The sequence below is a fragment of the Oncorhynchus mykiss genome, chromosome 2, assembly GCF_013265735.2.
Source record: "Oncorhynchus mykiss isolate Arlee chromosome 2, USDA_OmykA_1.1, whole genome shotgun sequence".
NCBI classification, from domain to species: Eukaryota; Metazoa; Chordata; class Actinopteri; order Salmoniformes; family Salmonidae; genus Oncorhynchus; species Oncorhynchus mykiss.
In genome coordinates this window covers 38,761,445-38,788,227 of record NC_048566.1, presented here as the reverse complement: position 1 = coordinate 38,788,227, position 26,783 = coordinate 38,761,445, and the positions used below count along the sequence as shown (strand labels likewise).

General features: G+C 41.0%; 1 protein-coding gene across 1 annotated transcript in view; it reads right to left on the bottom strand.

The window, feature by feature from the left end:
* Positions 1-1,780: 1,780 nt before the first annotated feature.
* The window catches only part of LOC110489149 (serine-rich adhesin for platelets), a 29,215-nt gene continuing 4,212 nt past the window's right edge, over positions 1,781-26,783 (bottom strand). Inside the window, exons 2-9 of the mRNA XM_021561766.2 lie at positions 24,518-24,583; positions 23,793-24,014; positions 18,349-18,407; positions 14,573-14,671; positions 14,082-14,244; positions 13,310-13,380; positions 3,617-3,721; positions 1,781-3,335 (exon numbers count right to left, since the gene is read on the bottom strand). Coding sequence (XP_021417441.1) covers positions 3,081-3,335; positions 3,617-3,721; positions 13,310-13,380; positions 14,082-14,244; positions 14,573-14,671; positions 18,349-18,407; positions 23,793-24,014; positions 24,518-24,548 — 1,005 coding nt within the window. The 5' untranslated portion in view covers positions 24,549-24,583 and the 3' untranslated portion in view covers positions 1,781-3,080. The remainder of the gene's footprint in view (positions 3,336-3,616; positions 3,722-13,309; positions 13,381-14,081; positions 14,245-14,572; positions 14,672-18,348; positions 18,408-23,792; positions 24,015-24,517; positions 24,584-26,783) is intronic.

The window sequence follows — 26,783 nt, the reverse complement described above, 5'->3', positions numbered from 1 at the left end:
ACCCCTTACGTGTATCTGAGATCCACATATTCCGTAGTTCCTCCTTAGTAATAGTAGAAGCATGCATTTGAGGTGGCTTTCTCAGACTGCTTGCTGTGGGTGAAGCCAGATTATCGGAAAATATCCTGGGCATCTAGGACGGATCTGGTGGTTGTTGTAATGTACATAACCTCTTCATCGTCAACATGAGTTGCAGAGCGGCAGGGAATGTCTCGAAGGAAGAACCTGGTGATTGTTCACATGTACAACACATCATCCTCAGGAGTAAAAAAAGCAACGGAGACTGTCTGGGGAGTTCAAACCCTCTGGTTAAGCGATAAGAGACTCCCAGGGGCTTCAGGGTTCCTTGCTCCGCTGGAGTCAGGAGTCCTGACACAGGGTGGCTTTGTGGATCAACACAGACAATGTGGCAGATGGTAATAGAGTGGAACATTACTCAAACAAACCAATCCAATGCAAAATCAAGCAAATTAGGCAAACTAGCACACTAGACAGAGGTAGAACTCGTAACTGACAGGTAGCCAGGGTTGTCATAGTAATCATAACCAGACTAAAACGATTGGCTCCAGGCATTTGAATGAGGCAAGCCCCAATCTGTAGATCAAGAGGAAAAAAATGTTGCTCGTAAAGAGTGGATCGGGTAACTTACCAGAAAAATGAATTGACCAATAATCAAAGTTTAGCAGACTAAGCAGCATGGTAGAGTAAGATCTTACCCGAGTACTGGTTTGAGCTACTTTGGAGCTCCTTTAGCCCCTCCTGGGTCTCCAGAAGCAGGGTGGGTCTGTGGATCAACAGGGACAGAGTGTCTGATGGTAAAGAGAGTGGAACAACACCCGAAATGAAGCAATTCAATGTCAAATTCAGCAAATTAGATCAACTACCATACTAGACAGAGATGGAACTCATACCTATTAGGTAGTCAAGGTCTTCTGACTGAGAGGACTGGTCTCTCTCTATTGGATAAGCTGTCCTGAGACATGTCCAGGAAGGAGGTTGGTCCATAACTCTCCCAAGCAGATGACCACATAATTGACATCCTCATCAACAATTGATTATGCAACAAACTGAACCAAATCTTCAGGGGTACTCTGATGACTTAAGCCTAAATATTTAAAGGATGATTGACCTGTAAAATGCCATTTTATAAACAAACATAATGTCATGAATCAAAATAAAATGGAGGAACCTACCAGAAAAAATAATTTACCAATATTAAAATATTAGCACATATCTCTCTATCTATGGTAGAGTTATTTGTTTATTTTCCAAGATTTTCCTTAGCTCTTACACGAGAAGTGGTTAACAAAGTTGGTTGAATGGATCACATCATTGTCATCCTCATCAACACCAGGGTTGGAGGGAATGGAGTCATCAATGAACTTATTAACAAGATCTCCAGGGGTCCTATTGAGATGCAAGTGTGTTGAAAAGGATGGTTTTATTTGTATGTGGTTTTAACAGCCATCTCCATGGTAATCAAATTCTAATGCATGGTGCATAGAGGCACGGAATACATAATCATGTTTTGTCATAATTTAAATGTTTTAATCAGAACGTTTAATCTATGTATGAATTCCGAATGGCCAATACTTTATAAGGTACAAATTCTAAATAAGAACAAGTCTATAAGGACCTGGCCTGTCCTCTTGTAGATCATATTTTGTGTTTCTGTTGATGCAGTGTTTGTTAAGTCTAGTTGATTCAAATAGCTAAATAAATCTCATAACAGGTGAGCTCTGCAGACAATTTCAAAGAAAATATTCACATTTTGTTTTGGTCAAACATTTATTTATTTTATATTTAGGTGACTTTAAAATCAGTTGTTACGGTTTGTACAATATACACAATGTAGAAAGTATCCAACATTTCTTTTAGTAACTTTTCTCCAAATATTAGATATGACATATCAGGTGTTGTATGTCAACTTTCCATGAAACGACTGTAAAATATACACTTTGGCATTTTTTATAACCCAATTTCATAACCAATTTTTATAAATCAATTTCCATATTGTTATGATGGTGAATTATAAATAAGAATACAGTGAAATAATAAAAGGAGTAAAACACACATTACAGTTGTACAGTGTATGACTACATTCACAGATATGAATTACACCTCAATGCGTCAGCAAAAATATTTCAAACACCTTCTATAGCCCAATATATATTTTGTTGTTTTTTTACAAGTGCAAAAATCTGTCCTTCACAATATGCTATCTAAGACTAGGTAATAACTGAGTTATTATGCAATATCTGTAAAGAACAGATATTTGCTTTTGTATTGGAGAAAGCCTTTAGCCTGAGTGCCAGTCGGTTTATGCTATCATGCCAACTCCTTGTCCTGGGCATGTTTGGTTTGTCAATGAGCAATTGAGTGAGCAAGAGCACAACCAGATCTGAGACTAGGCTAGAAGGTCTTTGCAAGTGCAAAATCAAAGAAAACATGCAAGTCATCATGCAAACCACTGGCGAAAGAAAATAACAGTGTGCCTAAAAAAAGAGGACATTTATGAAAATGTCACAATTGTAAACTTAAACTTACACAAATCTCAATAAGTATCAAAAAGCAGATAATGAATTACCCTACCATACATTAGGTCAGTCATCTATGATCATGAATAGCTATCCTCTTCTGTGGATTATGTTTTACACATTACTGATTTATAAATGAGTTGATGGTATGGTCGAGTAGCTTTCTGTAGCCATATTAATCATCATATTCTTCAATAATACCCTTTAATATCACTTAAATTGCCTACATTTCTCAAAAGCACATATGAGCCCTCATATACAGTTTCTCAATACATCTCATATACAAGCAAACAAACAAACAAACAAAAACAGAGTAGGCTAGACCTACAACCAGTATACTATTCATGTGGAATAGAAACCAGGTTTTGCTGCGCTAACTACTACCGCTGTATGTTATTCAAGTAGGTCGACACATCAGGGTTGTATTCATTAAGTCACACAACAGGCAACGTTTTAAACCATTTTGCAACGGACAAGTCAAAGAATTTCCTCCCTCTTTCAATATTTTTTTTCCCGCTTGGTACCTACTGAACACGACCCAGTTTAAACCAGAGAACCAATGCTGAGCAGACAAACCAGCAGAGCAGCAGTGACCAATGCTAAAGGGAAGTGCGGACCCCTAGCGGCAGAAGAAGGAACGTTCAGAGTACCATCCAGCTTGAGGCAGGAGGTCATGGAGGTGTTGCAGCACTCTTGGTGGCATGTATCTGTTGTGGTCGTACACCAGGTGTTTCTTGTGCAGTTGGCATTGCAGCCTCCCATCCAGGTCGTTGTTGAACCAGTTGTCATCTTTTTCAGCTGAAAAGAGAAACGTGGATTGAGAATGCATGGAGTTTGATGAGTTTAAGAATGTACGAGATTGGCGAAAGGAAATTCTCTCTTGTCTGAGTGATGCTATTGAGATCATAACAGATAATCATTCTTGTCGTGGCCAAATGTATTTTCCTTCTTTCGCTATGAAATACTTAAAGTGTACATTTGTATCCTACAGCATTTACAGTTCAATGAAGGATGTCTAGTTTGTCTACTATGGGTATAGAATGATGAATAGGGTAGGGTGGGTGCACTTTTAAGCCTACCTCACAGTAGGGCTGGTTGAGGGGACAAGGCATTGGGTCTTTGGTTATCCAAGTCTTGTAACAGTTCTGCTCTGTGCACTGAAACATCTGACACTTCTTAAGTTTCTGCAAATAGATGGATAATGTTAATAAAGACTTTTAAATTCACTGACATTGAGTCATTTGCATACACACACACTAGGGATGGACAGTTACCGTATAATCGTGTAACTGATGATTATGGAGGAAGACAGTCATGAAAATAAAATAACCTTTATAACCGTTTTAAAAAACAAAGTATTCACACCCCTTGACTTTTTCCACATTTTGTTGTGTTACAGTGGGATAAAAATGTATGTAATTGTCAGTTTTTGTCAACGATCTACACAAACTACTCTATAATCTCAGAGTGAAAGAAAAATTTGAACAAGACCAAAAAATTTACAAAAATAAAACACTAATGTACAGTATCTTGATAAGATAAGTATTCAACCCCCATAACATGATGCAGCCACCACTATGCTTGAAAATATGGAGAGTGGTACTCAGTATAGTTTTGTATTGAATTTGCCCCAAACATTACACTTTGTATTCAGGACACGAATGTGTTCATTTAGTGCCTTGTTGTAAACAAGATGCATGTTTTGGAATATTTTTACAGGCTTTCTTCTTTTCACTCTGTCAATTAGGTAAATATTGTGGAGTAACTACAATTAAACTCATGGTGAAATCCCTGAACGGTTTCATTCCTCTCCGGCAACTGAGTTCAGAAGGATGCCTATATCTTTGTAGTGACTGAGTGAATTGATACACCATAATTAATAACTTCACCATGCTCATAGGGCTATTGAATGCCAGATTCTTATTTTTTTTACCTATCTACAAACAGTTGATCTTCTTTGCGAAACATTGGAAAACCTCCCTGGTCTTTGTGGTTGAATCTGTGTTTGAAAATCACTGATTGATTAAGGAACCTTACAGATAATTGTACAGTCATGGTCAAAAGTTTTGAGAATGGCACAAATATTAATTTTCACAAAGTCTGCTGCCTCAGTTTGTATGATGGCAATTTGCATACACTCCAGAATGTTACGAAGAGTGATCAGATGAATTGCAATTAATTGCAAAGTCCCTCTTTGCCATGCAAATGAACTGAATCCCCCCCAAAAATTTAGACTGCATTTCAGCCCTGCCACAAAAGGATCAGCTGACATCATGTCAATGATTCTCTCATTAACACAGGTGTGAGTGTTGACAAGGACAAGGCTGGAGATCACTCTGTCATGCTGATTGAGTTCGAATAACAGACTGGAAGCTTCAAAAGGAGGGTGGTGCTTGGAATCATTGTTCATCCTCTGTCAATCATGGTTACCTGCAAGGAAACACGTGTAGTCATCATTGTTTTGCACAAAAAGTATTTCACAGGCAAGGATATTGCTGCCAATAAGATTGCACCTAAATCAACCATTTTTGGATCATCAAGAACTTCAAGGAGAGCGGTTCAATTGTTGTGAAGAAGGCTTCAGGGCGCCAAAGAAAGTCCAGCAAGCTCCGGGAACGTCTCCTAAAGTTGATTCAGCTGCGGGATCGGGGCACCACCAGTACAGAGCTTGCTCAGGAAAAGCAGTAGGCAGGTGTGAGTGCATCTGCATGCACAGTGAGGCTAAGACTTTTGGAGGATGGCCTGGTGTCAAGAAGGGCAGCAAAGAAGCCACTTTTCTCCAGGAAAAACATCAGGGACAGACTGATATTCTGCAAAAGGTACAGGGATTGGACTGCTGAGGACTGGGGTAAAGTCATGTCCTCTGATGAATCCCCTTTCCATTTTTGGGGGGCATCCGGAAAAAAGCTTGTCCAGAGAAGACAAGGTGAGCACTACCATCAGTCCTGTGTCATGCCAACAGTAAAACATCCTGAGACCATTCATGTGTGGGGTTGCTTCTCAGCCAAGGGAGTGGGCTCACTCACAATTTTGCTTAAGAACACAGCCATGAATAAAGAATGGTACCAACACATCCTCCGAGAGCAACTTCCTCCCAACCATCCAGGAACAGTTTGGTGACGAACAATGCCTTTTCCAGCATGATGGAACACCTTGCCATAAGGCAAAAGTGAGAACTAAGTGGCTCTGGGAACAAAACATTGATATTTTGGTCCATGGCCAGGAAACTCCCCAGACCTTAATCCCATTGAGAAATTGTGGTCAATCCTCAAGATGCGGGTGGACAAACAAAACCCCACAAATTCTGACAAACTCCAAGCATTGATCATGCAAGAATGGGCTGCCATCAGTCAGGATGTGGCCCAGAAGTTAATTGACAGCATGCTAGGACGGATTGCAGAGGTCTTGAAAAAGAAGGGTCAACACTGCAAATATTGACTATTTTCATCAACTTCATGTAATTGTCAATTAAAGCCTTTGACACTTATGAAATGCTTGTAATTATACTTCAGTATTCCATAGTAACATCTGACAAAAATATCTAAAGACACTGAAGCAGCAAACTTTGTGGAAATTACTATTTGTGTCATTCTCAAAACTTTTGGCCACGACTGTAGAGTGTCTCCCCCTTTGAAGAGGGGGATGACTACAGCAGCTTCCAATCTATGGGAATCTCAGATGATACGAAAGAGCGGTTGAACAGGCTAGTAATAGGGGTTGCAATAATTTCGGCAGATAATTTTAGAAAGAGAGGGTCCAGATTGTCTAGCCCGGCTGATTTGTAGTGGTCCAGATTTTGCAGCTCTTTCAGAACACCAGCTATCTGGATTTGGGTGAAGGAGAAGTGGGGAAGGTTTGGGCGAGTTGCTGTGGGGAGCGCAGGGCTATTGACCAGGGTAGGGGTAGCCAGGTGGAAAGCATGGCCAGCTGTAGAAAAATAATTATTGAAATTCTCAATTATTGTGGATTTATCGGTAGTGACAGTGTTTCCTAGCCGCAGTGCAGTGGGCAGCTGGGAGGAGGTGCTCTTATTCTCCATGGACTTTACAGTGTCCCAGAACCTTTTTGAGTTTGTACTACAGTATGCACATTTCTGTTTGAAAAAGCTAGCCTTAGCTTTCCTAACTGCCTGTGTATATTGGTTCCTAACTTCCCTAAAAAGTTGCATATCACGGGGGCTATTCGATGCTAATGCAGAACGCCACATGATGTTTTTGTGTTCTTCAAGGGCAGACAGGTCTGGAGTGAACCTAGGGCTATGTCTATTCCTAGTTCTAAATTTTTTGAATGGAGCATGCCTATTTGAGCATGCCTATTTATGGCGAGGAAGGCACTTTTAAAGAATAACCAGGCATCCTCTACTGACGGGATGAGGTCAATGTCATTCCAGGATACCCCGGCCAGGTCAATTAGAAAGGCCTGTTCGCAGAATTGTTTTAGGGAGCATTTGACAGTGATGAGGGGTGGTCGTTTGACCGCAGAGCCATTACGGATGCAGGCAATGAGGCAGTGATCGCTGAGATCTTGGTTAAAAACAGCAGCGGTGTATTTGGAGGGCGAGTTAGTTAGGATAATATCTATTAGGGTGCCCATGTTTACGGATTTGGGGTTGTACCTGGTAGGTTCATTGATAATTTGTGTGAGATTGAGGGCATCAAACTTAGATTGTAGGATGGCCAGGGTGTTAAGCATGTCCCAGTTTAGGTCACCTAGCAGCACAAGCTCAGAAGATAGATGGGGAACAATCAATTCACATATGGTGTCCAGGGCACAGCTGGGGGCAGAGGGTGGTCTATAGCAAGCTGCAACGGTGAGAGACTTGTTTCTGGAAAGGTGACTTTTTAGAAGTAGAGGCTCGAATTGTTTTGGTACAGACCTGGATAGTAAGACAGAACTCTGCAGACTATCTCTGCAGTAGATTGCAACACCGCCCCCTTTGGCAGTTCTATCTTGGCAGAAAATGTTATAGTTAGGGATGGAAATGTCAGGGTTTATGGTGGTTTTCCTAAGCCAGGATTCAGACACGGCTAAGACATCCGGGTTGGCAGAATGTGCTAAAGCAGTGAATAAAGCAAACTTAGGGAGTAGGCTTCTAATGTTAACATGCATGAAACCAAGGCTTTTACGTTTACAGAAGTCAACAAATGAAAGCAGCTGGGGAGTAGGAGTGGAGCTAGGCACTGCAGGTCCTGGATTAACCTCTACATCACCAGAGGAACAGAGGAGAAGTAGGATAAGGGTACGGCTAAAGGCTATAAGCACTGGCCGTCTAGCACGTTCGAAACAGAGAGTAAAGGGAGCAGGTTTCTGGGCACGATAGCATGGATTCAAGGCATAATGTACAGACAAAGGTATGGTAGGAAGAGAGTACATTAGATGTAAACCTAGGCATTGAGTAATGAAGAGAGAGATATAGTCTCTAGAGACGTTTAAACCAGGTGATGTCATCGCATATGTGGGAGGTGGAACAACATGGTTGGTTAAGGCATATTGAGCAGGGCTATCGGCTCTACAGTGAAATAAGACAGTAATCACTACCCAGGACAGTAATGGACAAGGCATATTGATATTAGGGAGAGGTATGCTCAGCCAAGTGATCGTATGAGTCCAGTAAGTGGTTGGGCTGGCTGGGGATATGGCGATTCAGACAGTTAGCAGGCCGGGGCTAGCAAGCTAGCATAAGGGCCTTAGAGGGACGTTGCGATGGGGGAAAAGTCTGTTTTTGGTGACGTCGGTGAAGTTGATAGACCAGTTGTGGAATTAGTAGGGTTCCAAGTAGCAAAGGGGTCCAAGTCCAATTGACAAAATGGGTATAGTGGTCCAAGAAACTTGCCAGTGGATCAGCTAACAGTCCAATATGCTATAGATAGCTAGCAGGCCGCAATTAGCAGAATGGGCCTTCAGGGGACGTTGCACCTGAGGGGCCTGTTGGGATCCTCAGGCAGATTATGTCGGTATTCCAGTCGTAAAGGATCGGTATGCTCTGGTTTGAAACTCGTTGTACAAACTGACGAGAGCTTTCCGAGCCAAAGGTTAGCCGACTGATAGCTGATAGCTGGTAGCTAGTTAGCTAGCTAGCTTCAGTTGAAGCAATCCAGTTCGGAGGTAAATAGAAATACTTTAGAAAAACCCCCAGATCCACACCACATTGAGTGAGGCGGGTTGCAGGAGAGTATTTTGAAGTTGAGGTTTAGGAACAATGTTAAAAAGAATCAGAAGAAAAATATATAAAAAGATGTACATGGGACGAGACAAGACAAAGACAAAGACAAAGACGTCTGAATGCTACGCCATCTTGGATTTCATAAATGTAAGATATTTCAAATTCAGGCTGTAACACAACAATATGTGGAAAAAATCAAGGGGTGTGAATAATTTCTGATATACATTTATATACAGTACCAGTCAAAAGTTTGGACACACCTACTCATTCAAGGGTTTTTCTTTATTTGAACTATTTTCTCCATTGTGGACAAATAGTGAAGACATAAAATATTGAAATAACACATATATAATCATGTAGTAATCAAAACATTGTTAAATAAAAAAATATTTAAGATTTTAGATTCTTCAAAGTATCCACCCTTTGCCTTGACGACAGCTTTGCACACTCTTGGTATTCTCTCAACCAGCTTCACCTGGAATGATTTTCCAACAGTCTTGAAGGAGTTCCGAAATATGCTGAGCACTTGTTGGCTGCTTTTCCTTCACTCTGCGGTCCAACTCATCCCAAATCATCTCAATTAGGTTGAGATCAGCTGATTGTTGAGGCCAGGTCATCTGATGCAGCACTCTATCACTCTCCTTCTTGGTCAAATAGCCCTTACACAGCCTGGAGGGCTGAGGCTGGTAAATCTAATGAACTTATCCTCGGCATTAGAGGTAACTCTGGGTCTTTTTGACATTTTGCAACGTAACAGCCCTATTCTAAAATGTATTTTTTAAATTCCTCAGCAATCTACACACAACATCCCATAATGACAAAGCAAAAATATAAGTATTCAGACCCTTTGCTGTGAGACTCAAAATTGAGCTCAGGTGCATCCTGTTTCCATTGATCATCCTTGAGATGTTTCTACAACTTGAGTGGAGTCCACCTGTGGTAAATTCAATTGATTGGACATCATTTGGAAAGGCACACACCTGTCTGTATAAGGTCACACAGTTGACAGAGCATGTCAGAGCAAAAACCAAGTCATGAGGACGAAGGAACCGCCGTAGAGCTCTTAGACAGGATTGTGTCGAGGCACAGATCTGGAGAAGGGTACCCAACAATTTCTGCAGCATTGAAAGATCCCCAAGAACCTAGTGGCCTCCATAATTCTTAAATGGAAGAAGTTTGGAACCACCAAGACTTCTCCTAGAGCTGGCCGCCCGGCCAAACATGGAATTGGGGGAGAAGGGCCTTGGTCAGGGAGGTGACCAAGAACGCAGTGATCACTCTAACAGAGCTTCAGAGTAGTGATGGGCATTCCGGCTCTTTTCAGTGTAGTGTAACTTTTTAATATATATAAACAAAGTGCATATAAATCTAATCATTCAAAACAAAAACAATCTGAACAACATAATAATAGAATATTGCACCATATCAAAAAATAAATAAATAACAAAGCGGAAACGGATGTGGCCACTATGCAGAGTCTCCCTGTCATGACTTTAGTAAGCCGTGGGTAGACAGAGGCCTTGTTCTTCCAGCAGCTCATAGGATCTGCAGATCTTTGAAGGAGGGGCTCCTCCAAATAGGATCAGACCTCCGTTATGGCATCTGCTGAGGGATTCCTTCGTGCTGCATCCCCAGTTGCTCTCTCGTCACACAGCATCCAAACAGCAGACATTTGTGGCACTACTGCTGGAGCTTCTGCTCCATCTGATCCCTCTTCTTCCTGGTGCCTGAGCCAGCTGACTGCTGGGGCTGTCCCTCCCTGCTGCTGAAGTTATTCTTTGAAGAGCCTCATCAATCACTCTGGCATCACTGGAGGCTAACTTCTTAAACCTGGGGTCAAGTGCAGCGGTTTCTGATAGCACGTGATTATATTCCATTCTGTGGAACTTTCTGTCCATTGATGAACATAGGGTGTCAATCAACTCTGTCACATGTCCTGTAGTTACATTTGCTTCTCTCTGGCGGCTGGCTGTGATTCGCTGTAGACCCTTACACAGGAGTATCATTTTTGCAGCTGTCAAATAATTGAAAAGAGAGAACAGTAACTTATTAGTTCAGGTTCATGTTTTTTCTACTGTTAATACATTCTCATCTACTGTCCACATACATATATAGTACTGGATTAAATAATGATGTAGTAATAACTGCTTACTGTACCTCTCTCCACAGTGACCTGCTCAAAGGGTTCCAGGACTCTGCACATCTCCTCCACCACCTCCCATTCCTCTTGGGTCAGAGCATCAACAGGTGCATTGACAATGGCCAGGGTAGAGATGATGGCATCCTTTGACTCAAGAAACCGCTTCAACATATAAAATGTTGAATTCCACCTTGTAGTGCAGTCTTGTTTAGGCCTCAGCTCAGGCATCCCCATCTGGCGTTGTGTAGACTTGAGTTTTTCAGCACCTATTGTGCTCCTGTAGAAGTATTCCAAGACAGACCACTTTTCCATCTACTTGCCATTCTCTGGACACTCTCAACAGTTCGTCTGCCAAGTTCTCTGAGGTGTGCCTGTCGCTGAACTCAAAGCAGTCCAGAAGACAGCTAGACATCGAAAAATCTTCAATGAAGTGACATGGCGGAGATCTTTGTGGGCTATACTCAGCCTTGTCTCAGGATGGGAAGTTGGTGGTTGAAGATATCCCTCTAGTGGTGTGGGGGCTGTGCTTTGGCAAAGTGGGTGGGGTTATATCCTTCCTGTTTGGCCCTGTCCGGGGGTGTCCTCGGATGGGGCCACAGTGTCTCCTGACCCCTCCTGTCTCAGCCTCCAGTATTTATGCTGCAGTAGTTTATGTGTCGGGGGGCTAGGGTCAGTTTGTTATATCTGGAGTACTTCTCCTGTCCTATTCGGTGTCCTGTGTGAATTTAAGTGTGCTCTCTCTAATTCTCTCTCCCGGAGGACCTGAGCCCTAGGACCATGCCTCAGGACTACCTGGCATGATGACTCCTTGCTGTCCCCAGTCCACCTGGCCGTGCTGCTGCTCCAGTTTCAACTGTTCTGCCTTATTATTATTCGACCATGCTGGTAATTTATGAACATTTGAACATCTTGGCCATGTTCTGTTATAATCTCCACCTGGCACAGCCAGAAGAGGACTGGCCACCCCACATAGCCTGGTTCCTCTCTAGGTTTCTTCCTAGGTTTTGGCCTTTCTAGGGAGTTTTTCCTAGCCACCGTGCTTCTACACCTGCATTGCTAGCTGTTTGGGGTTTTAGGCTGGGTTTCTGTACAGCACTTTGTGATATCAGCTGATGTACGAAGGGCTATATAAATACATTTGATTTGATTTGACATGTAACCGACATGTAAGAAGTGGTTGTCCAGCAGTCAGTGGTAAGGCAGACTGCAGTAGCTTTTCAACTCCTGCACTGAAGCCTGTGTGCTCTCATACAGTTGTCGTATAAGTGAATTTGAAAGAGTTTTCTTGCTTGGAATAGACTATTGCTAAAACCTCTGTCCTCCACGATCGAAAATGGCTGGAAATCGGTAGCAATCATTTTAGCCAATGCAATATCAATTTGGCCTTGTTTTGCTACAGACATAGACTTTGGCATAAACTGGTCCATAGAAGACTGCGTTGCTGTGGGTCGCGGAGTAGGCCTACTTGAGTGAGTGGATACATCTCCACGTGTGGAGGTGCTGGCTCCACCACTATCACCAGCAGGCCCGCTAATTTCTTGAAGCTCCGCTACAGCTAGCTTCACAGTTCGCATATGCCGGTGTAGGTTGTGCGTAGAACGGGCTTTATATGAGATTTTGTTTTGGCAAATTCTACACTGTGCTTTAACATTGTCTACATTATTAAAATGCATCCAAATGCTACTGTGCTTCCGACTCATTTTCCAGCTGTTGTTTTCACAGCTGTCCTTCCTCTCTCTCCTCGGCTTTGGTTCCTTCGTTGACACTGCGTGTCTGATTGACAGGAATAACAGGTGAGACTGTTAGTCTGAGCAGACAGTCAGAACGAATGTGTGTGCGCTTGAGCATTTAGGCCTATATTATTTTATTTCTTTTTTTGTTCTTCGAATTAGTTTATTCTATTCATTTAAATCTTTTGATTATTCTTCTGATATGCGAGCCGGCTCCCAACATTCTCCTACAAGAGCCGGTTCTTAGATCCGATGACGAACAGATAGCTCACTGAAGACGGGGCTAAGACGGGACTACCGAGCCCGTTTCCGCGCTAACATCAACTCAGTCATTAAACAGTGTTGCTCCTTGCTGAAACAAGCAAGGTGTCTTTGGTTGTCTAGACAACTCCCCCTCCCTGCAACAGCAGCACGGGAGCGGAGGAGAGGAGAAAATTTCTTTAAAACTAGTATAATGGTGACCGCGGTCACTTGCCTGAACAATAACTGCCATCCAAAATTCCATGACCGTCACCCACCCACCCACCCACCCACCCACACACACACACACACACACACACACACACACACACACACACACACACACACACACACACACACACACACACACACACACACACACACACACACACACACACACACTGCCCCTTTAATGTGTATATAAATGTACCCTAACATATTGTTGTAGGCCTACATCAACCTGAGACTGTCAAGTTGCTGCCCAAAAGCTAGTTCTTACATTGGTTGGTTCAGCAGTTGTAGTGGTGGTGGCTGCTGCTGTTGTTGTGGCGGTGGTGGTGGTCATCATCACTGTAGTCACAGGAGGAACAAATCAAATACGTATCTTTGAGATGACTCATGTCTCAATTCTGTCCTGTATATAGTGCATTGTACTTTCATGCTCATATAATGCAATTCAGATTGAATCCAAATAAATAACACATTTTACAGATGTGTTGAAATGAAAGGAATAAGTGATAAGATGCTATGCATTGTCAGAAAACGAATAGTTCAACAGAACAACAGATTTAGCTCAGCCCCATACAGTAACAGTCTCCCAATTGATGTGGTGGTGATACATGTAAGCATGAATCCCTCACAGTAAAAGACAGGGTTTTTACAGGCTCACCAATTCTAACACCAAGGACACCATAGTACGGTTTGACTTTGACTTTATTTAGTCTTGCACACAGTTTACAAGGAAACTGAAGAAATGCAGAATAGCATAGAAAACAATCATAATACAGGGCACTTAGATATCCCCAAAAATGTTATGGAGTGGGCTAGTCCCTTAGGTGTGTTTTGTGTTTATTAGAAAGGATGGCTAGAGAAGAAAGTAAGGAGGAGAGAGGGTGCTTGAGCAGTGGGACAGATTTGAACCCATGCTTTCGGAGGTACACAGTGCATGTGATCCATGGGCAGCGGTTTAAACCAGTGGACCACCGTAGGCCACAGGACATTGGTTTTCTTTATTGCATATTTTTTTGGGGGAAAAACTAAAAACGGTTTACCTGTTGTAGTGTTTGTGCGAACCATGGAGGCCAGGGTAGAGCTAAGACAGCCAGTGGAGTTGCAGCATCCCATCGAACAGTTGGTCTGAGTGTCATTGACACAGGCATTACTGCAGGAGGAACTGCAGCCACCGGTGTAAGTCATGTCTTCCTGTCTCTTCAGCTGAGAAGGTATCACACACATTTTGTTAGCACACTTTTAGAAACAAATACATTTAAATGTTTCGTTATTGTTAAACAAGGGAATAAAAGATGAAGTTATAACCACATTCCGGTATAGTTGCTGCAAATGCAACTGACTTAAAAAAAAATATGGTGTGAAACTTTTAGTAGTAGGGCCAGGAAGATCGTATCTAAAATAGGTGTGACATGAATTAATGACAGCAGATGCAATACTAACTACAGCATGCAAAAGTTGTGTATGAAATGTAAGTACATTTGTATTATTCAAATTCAAAAATTCTGCAATGCACGCATAGTGTATACTGTACCTCACAGAAGGTGATATTAGCGTTGCATGTAACAGAAGTCATATTCATGTACACATCGTTGCAGTCTGAGTAGTTACAGGAGAACTGGCGACAGGATATCTTTGAGAGAGAGAGAGAGAGAGAGCGAGAGAGAGAGAAAGAGAGAGAGAGAGAGACGACCAGATACTGAGCACCGCATCTATGCTTTCTCTAAACAATCAAACAACAGTAGTATCGGTCCAACGTTGAATGAAGTACTACTTAGAAAGTCTATACAGCATACATAAAGTCTGCACTACACAGATCAACTGTACTTTTATGTCCTACTCCACAATAAAGGGTGCAAAAAGGATGACATAACCAACGTAGAGGGCATTACTAAATGTGACATAACTGGCTAATTCCCTCAAAAGCGGTGCTTTATAAAGGGTGACATTGTGCATGCTATTTGATGTGAAATTGCCTGTCTCGAGGAAAGCTACAAGATGAAGCATTAAAAGGGATGGTAAAGCGGACTACATGTATCATGAAATAATCTCTCCCACCAAGTTACTTCATTCCTCGGTGCCAACATGCACAGACATGGGCCCAGTCACCATCCCCTCAACCCCCTCACTCACACCCATCAACACACACGCACTGTGGTTATGTACACTACAGTGGTAGAACTGAAGAAAAAAAACGGTCTGTATTCACTTCTAGTTTTTTTCAATCACTTTGGCACATTTTCAGATGTAAGGGGGTGTATTTTCAAAACACTGAGTAATACCCATTATCTTATGTTCAGAACCTTTCATTGTGCATTCATTGGAGTTGAATACATATTTAACCCCTGAGTCATACAAGCAAAAGTTTTTCATGAAATACCATAAGATCATTTCGTTTAGTCACCTATACATCAGATAATAATAGACTCAACGTTTAGTCATTTGAACTAACATTTAATCCAACAGCAAAAAATACTAGATACAATTGTTAAAGCTATTCTTTTTAGTAGATGGTAGACGGTAAATAATGGTAAATACCATTTTCCATACAGTGTTTAGCTATAACTTGACAGCAAAGTTTACGGGAAAACAATTTATCAGTTGCAGTATCCTTATACAGTACATAAGTAAAATAAATAATCAGATATCAGGGTAAAATCTATTATTAAGCAGCAGCCTACAGTAAAAAGGTATTTGTGTTGCACTGTGTGTGAATGTGTAACGGCTCTCGTTGGTGGTAGAAAGAGTAGACAAAGGCCAAAAACCAGAAAACATAGAATTTCCCACCCGAGTCACACCCTGACCTGACCAAACATATAGAATAATAAGGATCTCTAAGGTCAGGGCGTGACAGAATGCTCATTTCTGCCCCATGCAACTATAGACATATAAACACCTAGACTAGAAAACACCTAGACAATACAAAACTAAACAAACCACCCTTGTCACACCCTGACCTAACCAAAATAATAAAGAAAACAAAGATAACTAAGGTCAGGGCGTGACACATAACAATTAGGTAGATTAACAAAACAAAGAAATTGATGCTGATGGTGATGAAGCCAGCTCTGAGAGTTCCGTCACAACAGAGTGTACCCGCTTATGACAGAGACTGGGGCTTCTGACAACCCACTGGAGTTAGGCTAGATGATTTGATGATGGTGATGCCAGATGATCGATGCCAGATGATGCAGTTGGCTTGCTGGCCCTGATGTCGTCCTCAGCTCAACATCTCTGTAGCCTGGACTGAGTACTACTCCACAACTAACGAGTAGCACCCACTTGGGTGATGCCTCAGTTCACCACACATTAGTCCACATCAGCCATCCCCATTTCCAAAATGCAGTCCGGTCTCGTTCGACAAGAAACCGGGGCTTAGTGAGATCTTTTAAAACTTTTTAGGGCTGAGATCCCGCTAACGGGATCGATATGACAACAGCCAGTGAAAGTGCAGGGCGCCAAATTCAAAACAACAGCAATCCCATAATTAAAATTCCCCAAACATTTCACACCATTTTAAAGATACACTTCTTGTTAATCCCACCACAGTGTCCGATTTCAAATAGGCTTTATGGCGAAAGCACCACAAACGATTATGTTAGGTCAGAGCCAAGTCACAGAAAAACACAGCCATTTTTCCAGCCAAAGAGAGGAGTCACAAAAATCAGAAATAGAGAGAGAATTAATCACTAACCTTTGATGATCTTCATCAGATGACACTGATAGAATTCAAGTTACACAATACATGTATGTTTTGTTCGATAAAGTTCATATTTATATAAAGAAATTCTCAGTATACATTGGCGCATTATGTTCAGTAGTTCCAAAAATATCTGATGATTTTGCAGAGAGCCACATCAATTTACAGAAATTCTCATATTAAATGTTGATTAAAATACAAGTGTTATCCATGGAACTTTAGATACACTTCTCCTTAATGCAACCGGTGTGTCAGATTTCAAAAAAGCTTTGCGGAAAAAGCAAAACATGCAATAATCTGAGTACGGCGCTCAGAGTCCAAATAAGCCAAAAAGATATCCGCCATATTGTGCAGTCAACAGAAGTCAGAAATAACATTATACATATTCACTTACCTCTGATGATCTTCATCAGAATGCACTCCCAGGAATACCAGTTCCGCAATAAATGTTTGTTTTGTTCGATAATGTCCATCATTTATGTCCTCCTACTTTTGTTAGTGCGTTTTGTAAACAAATCCAAAGTCATGAAGCGCATTCACTAGGAGCAGACGAAATGTCAAAAAGTTCAGTTACAGTCTGTAGAAACATGTCAAACGATGTATAGAATCAATCTTTAGGATGTATTTAACATAAATCTTCAATAATGTTCCAACCGGAGAATTCCTTTGTCTGTAGAAAAGCAATGGAACGCGAGCTAACTCTCACGTGAACGAGCGTCACGAGCTTGTGGCACTCTGCCAGACCACTGACTCAAAGAGCCCTTATGAGCCCCTCCTTTACAGTAGAAGCATCAAACAAGTGTCTAAAGACTGTTGACATCTAGTGGAAGCCTTAGGAAATGCAACATGACCAATATCCCACTGTATCTTCAATAGGGAATTAGTTGATAAACGACCAACCTCAGATTTCCCACTTCCTGGTTGGATTTTTTCTCAGGTTTTTGCCTGCCATATGAGTTCTGTAAAACTCACAGACATCATTCAAACAGTTTTAGAAACTTCAGTGTGTCTTCTATCCAAATATACCAATAGATGCATATATTAGCAACTGGGACTGAGTAGCAGGCAGATTACTCTGGGCACCTCTGGGCACCTTATTCATCCAAGCTACTCAATACTGCCCCGAGCCATGAGAAGTTAAATGCAAACATTAGCTAGCTAGGTATAGCCAAACCACACTAGTTGACTTGCCATCAGTCCTTCAACTCCATGGGTGAAAACAACCAGATATACCCAATAAACACTAAATGATTTAGCAAAAACAAAAAACACTGAAAGTCATCAAAAATATGTACAAAATATAAAGAGCTAATTGTTTAGGCTGCCTTACGGTGCAAAAGAAGCACATATCAGCAAATTCAACTGAATTATTTTCTAAGACAATTTGCAATAATTCCAAGGACTATTTACTTAGCGGCCTCATGAATGATGTTGAGTAAAACATCTGTAATGAAGGTTGCTATGAATGATACTGCAACATTCACAAAGGTGTCATGATTAGTTTCATAAAGATGATATAGATGCATTACGCATACCCCCTTCAAATAAAGTGGTAACATAATATCATATCATTAATTAAATCTACTTGACTACTAAACTACTAGACTCACCATGGTCATGCCACTGGTGCCCCATGAAGTGGCATTGTCCGTGCTTGCGGTTCCACTACCTGTGTTAGCAAGGACAACATGTAGTGTGAGACCAAAGTAGCAAAATAATATATCTACCAAACATCCTGAATGTGAATTCATAAAACAATCATCATTTTGTATTACCATTGTATTCCCTGACTTGTCAATGGTTACACTTGAAGTGGAGGTCATGGCTGTTGTCATTGATCCTATACAGTGGCTTGTGAAAGTATTCACCCCCTTGGCATTTCCCCATTTTGTTGCCTTACAACCTGGAATTAAAATATATTTTGGGGAGGGTTTGTATCATTTGAATTACACAACATGCCGCTTTGAAGATGGAAAATATTTTTTTTTGTGAAACAAACAAGAAATAAGACAAAAAAACTGAAAACTTGAGCGTGCATAACTATTCACCCCCCTCCCCCAAAGTCAATACTTTGTAGAGCCACCTTTTGCAGCAATTACAGCTGCAAGTCTTTTGGGGTATGTCTCTATAAGCTTGGCACATCTAGCCACTGGGATTTTTGCCCATTCTTCAAGGCAAAACTGCTCCAGCTCCTTCAAGTTGGATGGGTTCGTTGGTGTACAGCAATCTTTAAGTCATACCACAGATTCTCAAATGGCTTGAGGTCTGGGCTTTGACGAGGCCATTCCAAGACATTTAAATGTTTCCCTTTAATCCGCCCGAGTGTTGCTTTAGCAGTATGCTTAGGGTCATTGTCCTGCTGGAAGGTGAACCTACGTCCCAGTCTCAAATCTTTGGAAAACTGAAACAGGTTTCCCTCAAGAATTTCCCTGTATTTTGCGCCATCCATCATTCCTTCTATTCTGACCAGTTTCCCAGTCCCTGCCGATGAAAAACGTCCCCACAGCATGATGCTGCTACCACCATGCTTCACTCTGGGGATGGTGTTCTCTGGGTGATGGGAGGTGTTGGGGTTCCACCGGACATAGCGTTTTCCTTGATGGGCAAAAAGCAAAATTTTAGTCTCATCTGACCAGAGTACCTTCTTCCATGTGTTTAGGGAGTCTCCCACATGTCCCTTGGCAAACACCAAACGTGTTTGCCTACTTTAAGCAATGGCTTTTTTCTGGCCACTCTTTTGTAAAGCCCAGCTCTGTGGAGTGTACGGCTTAAAGTGGTTCCATATTCTTTCAATTTTTTAATCATGGATTTAATGGTGCTCTGTGGGATGTTCAAAGTTTCAGACATTTTTTATAACCCAACCCTGATCTGTACTTCTCCACAACTTTGTCCCTGACCTGTTTGGCGAGCTCCTTGGTCTTCATGATGCCACTTGCTTGGCTGTGCCCCTTGCTTAGTGGTGTTGCAGACTCTGGGGCCTTTCAAGAACAGGTGTATATATACTGAGATCATGTGACACTTAGATTGCACACAGGTGGATTTTATTTAACAACTTATGTGACTTCTGAAGGTAATTGGTTACACCAGATTTTATTTACGGGCTTCATAGCAAAGGGGGTGAATACATATGCACAAACAACTTTTCAGTTTTATTTAAAAAAATAATTGAAACAAGTATTTTTATTTTATTTCACTTCACCAATTTTACATGAAATCCAAATAAAAATCAATTTAAATGGCAAGTTGTAATATAACAAAATCGGAAAAACGGCAAGGGGGATGAATACTTTTGCAAGGCACTGTATTGGATGAATTAGAGGTAGAGGTAGCCGTATTAGCCGCATGTTGAACCGTGGTGGCTGCCATCATGGTTCGATGCCATTGTAGTACTCATAGAAGAAAAGCCAGACAACCAGGGTTGGGGAGTAACGGATTACAAAAAATAATAATCGGTAACTGTAAACCGTTACGTTACCAACAAAAATATTGTAATCGGATTACAGATACTTTTGAAACACTAGATGATTACTTCAAGGATTACTGTTAAATTCAGAAAGGACGTTTTCAAAAGAACATCTTTGACACTTCTCTGTTTTCTCATCGACATTCAAATCAGCAATGACAAAAAAAGTTTGTTCCACCAGAGCAAGTCTGACCACAAGTCAGAGACCACTCTGATGACACACCAAATGTGTTTGATTGATCGCGGGAAAATAGGTTTTTGTAGGCTACAGTCCAAGCTATGTCTTCCAATGGTGCGACTTCTGTCACAGCATCCAAAGATTATCCAACTTGAATAAACACTTGGAGGTAAGGATGACAGTAGTGGTGATATGGATATCACTTATTATTGATATCTACATAGCGCATTGATGTGAATCACACCGCCGCTCTCTCATTTAGCAAATTGCGCCTTACGGATTGTGGTTGTTGTGCATGGCTGTTCACAAATCTAAATGTGTATTTGAACCCAATAATGGTTGAATTCAAGAAGTTTGAAGCCTATTTATCATTGTTTTTGAAACCAGTGGACAACCAGTGAAAAATTTGCTCTTGTAACAGCTGCATAGTGCGGATACCAGCATATGGAAAAAAAAGTGGGGCTTTTATTGTTCAATCTAATTCATGCTGATATAAAAGGCCTAATGGACACATGATCAAACTCGCACACTTTTGATAGACTTAAAGGGGCAATAAGTAGTTGCTACATACATTTTCTGACTTATAAATTATATATATATATATATTATATATATATATAATTGAAATAACACACATATAATCATGTAGTAACCAAAAAAGTGTTAAATAAATCAAAATATATTTTATATTTGACATTCTTCAAAGTAGCCACCCTTTGCCTTGATGACATCTTCATGTGTTAGTCACCTGGAATGCTTTTCAATTAACAGGTGTGCCTTCTTAACAGCTAATTTGTGGAATTTCTTTCCTTCTTCATACATTTTAGCCAATCAGTTGTGTTGTGACAAGGTAGGGGTGGGATACAGAAGATATCCCTATTTGGTAAATGTCCATATTATAGCAAGAACAGCTCAAATAAGCAAAAAGGAATGACAGTCCATCATTACTTTAAGACACGAAGGTCAGTCAATGTAGAACATTTAAAGAATTTTGAAAGTTTCTTCAAGTGCAGTTGCAAAAACCATCAAGCGCGATGATGAAACTGGCTCTCATGAGGACCACCACAGGAAAGGAAGACCCAGAGTTTCCTCTGCTGCAGAGGATAAGTTCATTAGAGTTACCAGCCTCAAAAATAGCAGCACAAATAAATGCTTCACAGAGCTCAAGTAACAGACACATCTCAACATCAACTGTTCAGAGGAGACAGCGTGAATCGGGCCTTCATGGTCGAATTGCTGCAAAGAAACCACTACTAAAGGACACCAATAATAAGAAGAGACTTGCTTGGGCCAAGAAACACGAGCAATGGAAATTAATCTGTCCTTTGGTCTGATGAGCCCAAATTTTTGATTTTTGGTTCCAATTGCCGTGTCTTTGTGAGACACAGAGTAGGTGAACGGATGATCTCCGCATTTGTGGTTCCCAACATGAAGCATTTAGGAGGAGGTGTGATGACGTGGGGGTGCTGTGCTGGTGACATTGTCAGTGATTTATTTAGAATATAAGGCACATTTAAGGCACTGGTGTAGAGAGGACTAGGCAGGTGGCAGTCGTAGGTTTAGAACTACTGAATTTATTTAGATCAAAGCGGGACGAAACCCAAACGCTGTTGTGCTCAAAATATATCTTCATATACAAAAAGGCACGGGGCAAACTCAAAGTGCAAAATATAAAGTACTCAGGAAATAGTAGGAGAGATTCCTCTCAGGAAAACAAGTAACATTTACAATGACCGACAAAGGCAAATGGCAGAGGGAGTATATATACAGTGATAGATTGGGGATTGGACCCAGGTGTGTGTAATGATGACATGTAACATGTGCACTGGGAGTCAGGAAGCAAGGGAGTGCATCATTTAATAAACAAAACAACAAACACGAACATCGCACAGACAAGAAACTGAAACAGAAACAATGACGCCTGGGGAAGGAACCAAAGGGAGTGACGTATATATGGCAGGTAATCAAGGAGGTGATGGAGTCCAGGTTATTCTGATGACGCGCAGGTGCACGTAATGATAGTGACAGGTTTGCGCCATAATGAGCAGCCTGGTGACCTAGAGGCTGGAGAGGGAGCACACGTGACATGACAAGTCAAGTCCGGGGTTGATGAGTGAAGAGCGTTTGCCAGCAGTAGGTTCGGCAGCAGCAGCTAGAAGACCTGCGATGCCGAATTCCTGAGCTGGACAGGAGGGGGAGCCAAAGCGAAGGCTGGTGTGACAGCATGGCTACCACAGCATTCTGCAGCGATACGCCATCCCATCTGGTTTGCTCTTAGTGGGACTATCATTTGTTTTTCAACAGGACAATGACACAAAACACCTCCAGGTTGTGTAAGGGCTATTTGACCAAGAAGGAGAATGATGGAGTGCTACATCAGATGAGCTGGATTCCACAATCACCTGACCTCAACCCAAATGAGATGGTTTGGGATAAGTTGGACTGCAGAGTGAAGGAAAAGAAGCCAACAAGTGCTCAGCATATGTGGGAACTACTTCAAGACTGTTGGAAAAGCAGTCCATGTGAAGCTGGTTGAGAGAATGCCAAGCGTGTGCAAAGCTGTCATCAAGGCAAAGGGTGGCTACTTTGAACAATTTGTTTAACACTTTTTTGCTTACTACATGATTCCATATGTGTTATTTCATAGTTTTGCTGTCTTCACTATTATTCTACAATGTAGAAAATAGTAAAAATAAATAAAAACCCTTAAATGAGTAGGTGTTCTAAAACTTTGGAGTCACTTAGAAATGTCCTTGTTTTTTAAAGAAAAGCACAAGCACAAGTCCTCAACTGGCAGCTTCATTAAATACTACCCGCAAACACCAGTCTCAACGTCAACAGTGAAGAAGCGACTCCGGGACGCTGGCCTTCTAGGCACAGTTGAAAAGAAAAAGCCATATCTCTGTCCAGTGTCTGTGTTATTTTGCCCATCTAAATATTTTATTTTTATTGGCCAGTCTGATATGGCTTTTTCTTTGTAACTCTGTCTAGAAGGCCAGCATCCCGGAGTCATCTCTTCACTGTTGACGTTGAGACTGGTGTTTTGACTGGAATTATGATAGACCTTAGTTTTCAATGTGAAGATATAATTTAATCATATTATTATATGTAGTAGACAGCAATGGGTTAGAAGAAGCCTACATAACCAACCCATAAAGTAAAATGTAACATGCATATATGGCCAGCTATGTGAACTTTAACATTGATTTATCCTGCAAAAGATTTTGTTCAATTGGAAACATACATTTTTGTCTTGTTCTAATGGCTCTTAAGGGGAAAGTAATCTAAAAGTAACCGAAGGTAATCAGATTACATTCCTGAGTTTGGGCAACCCAAAAGTTATTTACTGATTACAATTTTGGACAGGTAACTAACTAGTGACTGTAATGGATTACATTTAGAAAGGAACCTACCCAACCCTGCAGACGACATTGTAGCATTCGTAGAAGAAATGGCAGACGACATTGTAGTTTGAGCTGTGGTAGCTGTCACGATAGTTGCTGCAGAGTCATTACTCATGCCAGGTGACGTCACAGTTGATGCAGCATCGGCCGTTGAATTGAAACTTGAGGTGGTGTTTTGTCCTGAAATAAATGACGATGGCTGCAGTCCCAGTAGTAAGAAGAGCAGGAGGCCTGTTCAGATAGGAGAGGCATACAGCTGTCATCATTTAGCAGGTCCTGTCTATTAAACATAACAAGCTCTTAACCATGCGTTGTCATATTCAGGTGGGCAGTAAGCCTCTGTTTTGTTTGGCTAGATGAGTCATTCCCTTACGAAAAAAGATTGCATTCAGAGTGCAGGATAACTGCAGTACACTGCAGTATAATTCCAGTTAGAGTGCAGTATAACTGCAGTGTGCTGAAAATACTACGTCCAACATAACACAGTTTTTGTTTTTTACGTCAGTCATTTTGCAGTTTAACTGGGGTTGCAGGTACAGTCTAGAATCTTAAAGATACAATATGGGATCTGAAAATCTGTCCATTTCAATTGTTGATATTTACCCAGAGTTTATTGAATGGTATAACTTCAATAACTTTGATTAAAGTTATATAAGTTATATTATTCAAGAATCAGTCGGTATGTGTCTATACACATTTGTTAGGCAATGGGCACATTTAGAAAGTAAACATACCTGTGCCTTTAAAAAAAGCAGTTGAGGCCATAGTCTTCTGGAGGGAGTAGGAGCCCTTAGTTCAGTCTAGAAAGGGATAGAGAAGTCATAACGAGTTCATTTTGACTCAGTATAAATTTTAACGTGATATTAATAAACTGAGAAACAGTGAAATGTGACACCCTGAATATTGTGATATAAAGGTTCCTCATTGTCTTGTAGCATCGGGGTTACCTGACTATTGAATAAGGCTACCTGGAGCATGTAGAGGACAAAAGTAATACCACAAACCACATAAGTGGTTATTATTATTTTTATTTCTACTTTGCACATTCTTCCATTGCAAAACTACCATTCCAGTGTTTTACTTGCTATATTGTATTTACCTTGCCACCATGGCCTTTTTTGCCTTTACCTCCCTTCTCACCTCATTTGCTCACATTGTATATAGACTTGTTTATACTGTATTATTGACTGTATGTTTGTTTTACTCCATGTGTAACTCTGTGTCGTTGTATCTGTCGAACTGCTTTGCTTTATCTTGGCCAGGTCGCAATTGTAAATGAGAACTTGTTCTCAACTTGCCTACCTGGTTAAATAAAGGTAAAATAAATAAATAAAATAAATAAGTAAAGACCCAAATCCATATCTATTATGCCTTTTCCTTTGACACACAATCTACGTTAGATTCAGTACAGCAATCAAACTGTTTACACAGGGCCATTCATTATGTCCCACCTGGACTTATCCTTTGATCTTATGCCATCATCTATCTGAGGGCTCATTTGCAAACAATTCCCTAATTGTTCTATGGGGAAACTGATCTGATGATGGTTTGCAGTGGCCGCAGCGCCTGATTTGTTAGTTAAATTTTGTTAAGTGTAGGAAAGAGAGGTAGAAAACAGAGTTAGGAATAGAAAATAGATGTTGAACTGTAAAACAACCATCCTCTCACAACCACATTGTGGCTGGTAAATTACAATATTGAGAAAATAATCATTGGCAAAATAATCAGACACATGCGTGTGTCATCAAAGGATATGATTTTGTTCGGTAGTGTCGGTTGGCAGCCATTCAGCCATAAGCACAATTAAAATGTGTTTGTTCCTCGTGATGTCCCCGGGGCAATATATCTAAGCACAGCATGTTTTCATCCCTCCCTAGGAACAAACCACACAGTCTCCTTTGGGCTCACCACCCTGGATACTGAGGGTCGAACTGTGGCTAATAGTGTCACGTGTTATAAATGATTGGAGACAGGCGCAGGAATACGTATTAGGGGGTTTTAATACTCCACCCAAAAATACAACATGCCATGAAAGGTACGGGGACGAAGCCCAAAACAAACACGTATGCAAAAACACAGGGATGTAACCCAAACAAAGGAGCGACGTAAAACCTATAATAAATACACAGGACGAGACGGGCGATACACTACACGGGTCAAGACAAATAACAAATGCACAACAATACACGGGGCGAGACCCGTAATAACAAGGGCACAATACACGCAACAAGAAAGCCGAAATAACAGGTATCAAAGACCAACGGACATGGGAACAATAACTGACAAGACATTGATGAACAGAGGGCACATATATACAATTACTAATCAAGGGGAATTGGAATCATGTGTGCGTAATGAGATAGTTCAGTGACGACCTATAGGCTGGTGACGTAGACCTCTGGAACTGGTGCACGGAATGAGCAGCAGTACCGGGGAAATCTGTGACAAATAGCCCACTTTAAAAAAAAGTAGGTCCAGTTACAGGTGTTAGTGTAATGGAAAAATGTTATATTGCTTAAAGTTTATGAAATATAATATATTAAAATATAGTATGTACTGTATATATATATATATATATATACAGTGCATTCGGAAACTATTCAGACCCCTTAACTTTTTCCACATTTTATTATGTTACAGCCTTAATCTAAAATGTATGAAATAAAAAATACCTCATATTGACAAAGTGAAAACAGGATTTGTTAACAATCAATTAAATACAGAAATACCTTATTTACATAAGTATTCAGACTCTTTTCTATGAGACTCGAAATTGAGCTCAGGTGCATCCTGTTTCCATTGATCATCCTTAAGATGTTTCTACAACTTGATTGGAGTCCACCTGTGGTAAATTGTTTGGACATGATTTGGAAAGGCTGACACTTGTCTGTATAAGGTCCTACAGTTGACAGTGCATGTCAGAGCCAAAACCAAGTCATGAGGTTAAAGGAATTGTCAATAGAGCGCCGAGACAGGATTGTGTTGTGGCACAGATCTGGG